The sequence below is a fragment of the Nanorana parkeri genome, unplaced genomic scaffold (assembly GCF_000935625.1).
Source record: "Nanorana parkeri isolate BGI_ZX_2015 unplaced genomic scaffold, ASM93562v1 scaffold66, whole genome shotgun sequence".
NCBI classification, from domain to species: domain Eukaryota; kingdom Metazoa; phylum Chordata; class Amphibia; order Anura; family Dicroglossidae; genus Nanorana; species Nanorana parkeri.
Genome location: NW_017306334.1, coordinates 215,879 through 220,332, shown reverse-complemented (window position 1 = coordinate 220,332; position 4,454 = coordinate 215,879). Strand labels below are relative to the sequence as shown.

General features: G+C 38.4%; 1 protein-coding gene across 1 annotated transcript in view; it reads right to left on the bottom strand.

Annotated features, from left to right (window-relative positions):
- Positions 1-352: 352 nt before the first annotated feature.
- The window catches only part of UTS2B (urotensin 2B), a 10,229-nt gene continuing 6,127 nt past the window's right edge, over positions 353-4,454 (bottom strand). The window contains exons 3-5 of the mRNA XM_018576400.1: positions 4,341-4,378; positions 3,252-3,345; positions 353-664 (exon numbers count right to left, since the gene is read on the bottom strand). Coding sequence (XP_018431902.1) covers positions 639-664; positions 3,252-3,345; positions 4,341-4,378 — 158 coding nt within the window. The 3' untranslated portion in view covers positions 353-638. The remainder of the gene's footprint in view (positions 665-3,251; positions 3,346-4,340; positions 4,379-4,454) is intronic.

Genomic DNA, 4,454 nt, shown 5'->3' with positions numbered 1-4,454 from the left:
ACTTTACTATTGAGATGTATTTGTTTTAGCATACATAACCATAAGGGAGTACATTTCTTCCATCTATTTTATAATTTTACACACATTATTAGTAAAGGAACCAATTCATTCTAAATTCTGAAGAGGCTACATTTAACTACTATTCTGCTCTATCACAGGGTGGTGTAGGCTTCTTTACTTTCACTTTACTTTTCTTACTTCAACTAAAGAAATACCAGATCAGTTCAGATATCATATATAACTGACAGAGTTTTATTCAACGAATGCAAAAAATAGTTGTTCTTTTTTATCAGCAGCTAATGTTTAAGGAAATATATGACACTGTGTAATAAAGACATTACATGATTGCAGCCAATGTCGAAAAATACAGTAATAAATTCATTTTGCAACATCTATTGAGACAAAAAATGCATTCTATTTAATGCATTGTGGGCTCATGAATCTCCCGGGAGTTAAAAACTCTGTAGATCACGTACAGCTTTCCACTGAGATGAACAATAAAACACACAAATAAATTACAAACATTGCATAAAAAAATAAATTCACAGTTTCTCATTGTTGCTAAAGTTAATTTTGGTTTATGTTCCAGAGCTTCAATATACATTGAAATGATTATGTCCCCTTTTGATGTGGAATCTTCACACACAGTATTTCCAAAAACAAGCTGACAGAAAGAAGAAGAAAAACAATGAAGGCATGAATACAATTCTGCACAATAAAAAGCAAAGAGTTGAACCATGAAAATAAACAATGTATATGTGCGCACAGAATTCTAGCTTATAAAATGTAATGCCAAGAAAAGACTCAACACTCTTTGCAGTGGTAAATATCAACATGGTAAGGTTGCCTAGAAGTATCTCAGAAATAGCCAGAACAACTCTAAACTGCATTAAGAGGAAAACCATTAAAAAAAACAGGAAAATTGTATTTCATACTTACCACAATTTTCCTTTCCTGACTAGCTCCATGGCAGCACAAATGGGATGGTCCCATTTGTGTGCTGCCATGGAGCTGTCAGGGAAAAGGAGGTTCAGTCTGCAAAGGGAATGTTCACTAATCTTAGTAAAAAAGGCGAATTTGTGTTCACTTTAAATACCCAATCATGTGCAAGAGAAATAAGAAACTCACTAAGACCCCATTCACATTATGGGGTTGATTTATAATGAATTTGCAGTACGAATGGAAATATTTAATTTATTTTCCATGCTTCTTTGGCTCCATCTGGTGGTCTTCATGTGATATTACAATCAGAAAATCAGTTTTTCAATTACACTTGTATTATTACTATACATAGGGTTGGCACCTTTTCTTCAATTGAAACCTGGACACTCTAGTGCCCATGACAAGGAGAGGGGATTATTTTCTCCTGTGTGATAGCAATAAAGTTAGGTGAAAAAAACATTTAATTGATTAAAAAATGTTTTAATAAATAAAAATAACAAATAAAAAGGTAATTAAAAAGTAAAAAAAGAAACAAATTATTATTAAAAAAGTAAATAAGATAAATAAAAATCTAAAATAAATTAAATTGATAAAAAAATAATGAAATAAAAATAAAAAAATAAGAAGAAATAATTAAATAAAAAAAGTTTGAAAAAAAATAAAGAAACAGTAAAAAAAATTGACGCTAACCCCGCCATCTGGTTGCCATTCTCACAATAGTAAATAAAAGTAATTCACCGGCACACACTTGAAGGGTTTTTAAAGTATTGATATGTTTATTCAATACCCAATGTCACATACTGTCATAGGGTACGGTACTTTAAAAACCTTTCAAGTGTGTGCCGGTGAATTACTTTTATTTACTCTCATGTGTAGTGTGCGCACTCTCAGGTGGACTGTCTGGGATGTGGTCCGCAGGCGGGCAGCATGGTGTCAGGGAGCCAGAGGAAGAGGAGGAGAAGGCGATGTGCGGGCACCCTGTGCCTGTTTACCGGCGTCCGCAGCACAGAGGAAGATCCGGTCTCAGGCGGATGCGGCTGCCCAAGATCGCGCTTGCTGGAGACCTCAGCAGCTGCATCTGTCAAAAAATTTAAAGTGCCGGTGTCTGCGCTGAGTGTCTTGTGTCCGGTGTTTGGACATCCAGACACAAGACTCGAAAACCGGACCGTCTGGGTGAAAACTGGACATGTGGCAACCCCAACTATACAGGATTTATACAGCACCAACAGTTTGCATAGTGCTTTACAATACAAGGCAGACAATAGAGTTAAAATACAAATCAAGACAAGATGGTAAGGAGGGCCCTGCCTCTGAAAGCATACAATCAAAAAAGGAAGGGGCAAGTGATACAAGAGGTGGTAGCTGTGGATGAGAAAGTGATAGTTTAATGATTAGGCTGAGGCGGGATAGGCTTCCCTGAAGAGATGAGTCTTCAGTGACAGAGTAGGAGATAGCCAGACAGGTTGGGGTAGGGAGTTCCAAAGGATGGGATAGACTCTAGAGAAGTCCTGGAGGCGAGCATGGGAGAAGTTGACAAGGAAGCTAGAGAGCAGGAGGTCTTGGGAGGAGTGGAGGGGATGATTAGGGTGATACATTGAGACGAGGTTGGAGATATAGCCAGCAGCAGAGTTGTGGATGACTTTGTAAGTGGTTGTTAAATACTTGTAAAGGAAAAATATACGCACAGGATGAATGTTCACAGATATTTATGGGGTGAATGGCCGTGCAAATTCTTTATAAAACAACTGCTGTGTTTGCTGACTTACATCTTTCTGCACTTCATCAATGCCAGTCTCCGCAAGGACACATAGAATACAATTGTGTTCTATGTGCCCTGATCGCACTGCAATCCTGCCCTAAAGTAGGCTTCAGTGTGTTGCAGAATAGTGCGGACAATGCATCCAAGCTCACCTGAAGTCCCCATCCATTTTGACACCGAAGCTAAGCTGTGGTGCATAGGAATAGATCACTTTTACATTTCAATATGATTAAAAAGAGAATAGTAAGCAGTGCCTTGTGTTGTAACAATGCAACACCAGCCACTCCATCGTCAATATACAATGGACACTAGCCAGCATGTTAAAACTGATCATTTTAGCGTGCAGCTAGTTGAGATGGGCCCTAAGTGAAATCCAGTCACGTGCAAGAAAAAAATACAGTTCTGAGGGTTTGTGTCATCTCCCTTGCACGTGTCATCTCCCTTACACGTGGTTCGGTATTCAAAGTGACCATTGCTTCACCTTATTTACTAAGTTATCATTTGCAGTAAATCATCCCCAGTTATGCCAGTAAGCAAAAATATGACCTACCTCGTTTGTTGTGGTGTGAGGGTGAAAGCCTTTCCATGGGGTAGTTCATATCACCACTTTTTTCTTCCAGAAGTTGTTCTTTTAGTTTTTCCAGCTGAGTCAAGAAAACATGATTTTTATATAGCTTTATTTAATTGGGATATATATTGCTTGTATGATTTTTTTACTTATTTCTCATTTAAATTATTTTTTTAAAAATGTGTCATAGTTTATTCTTATTAAAAATGCATAAGGGATAGCCTCTATTAATGTGGCAGCTTGGAGTAGAAATACACTTATAATACCTTACAATAAAGTAGGGCTGTGCAAATTAACGATTCATTTCTCGATTAATTGTTAATCTTTTTGATCGATTAACATTTTTTTGATCGCTAATGAAAATACTCATCTCTCCACCGGCTGCCGGGAGTCCCGTCGGTGATCCGGTGATGTCACGGACATCGACGTCAGCGGACTCCTCCCCCCTTCCCCAAGTGACTCCATCGGCTAACGGCCGGTGAGTTTGCCCAAGAAACTTTCTGCACGAGCGCCAGCGAAGGCATTGGCCTATACACATACAGCACAGCAATGAAGTAATAAAATGAACTAGGATCACACTAATCCAGCACGTTATTATTCTAAATTGCCCCACTCAAGCGGCGGCCATATTGAGTGGGGCATGTGAGATTAACAACGTGCTGGATTAGTGTGATCCTAGTTCATTTTATTATTATAGGTATTTTATATAGCGCTGACAATTTACACAGCACTTTACATAGTTGCACATTCACATCAGTCCCTACCCTAAAGGAGCTTACAATCTAAGGTCCCTATCTCACATACATACAGGGCCAACTTAGAGAGGAGCCAATTAACCTTCCAGCATGTCTTTAGAGTGTGGGAGGAAACTGGAGTACCCGGAGGAAACCCACGCAAGCACAGGGAGAACATGCAAACTCCATGCAGATAGTGACCCGGCTGGGATTCGAACCGGGGACCCCCAGTGTATATATATATGTGTAATTTTTTTATTTTATTTTTTATTTCTTGTTTTGTTTCATTGTACATGTGCATGGGATGAAAGAGACTTGAAGAAATGCATTTACACACCTGTTCCAGTTGCTCCAGTTTGCTCTCCAGCTCCATCTCTGTAAAATGACACAATAATATATTTTTCATATATAACGGGCAGGACAGTGTTTTAAAGTGGATATAGCATAAAAA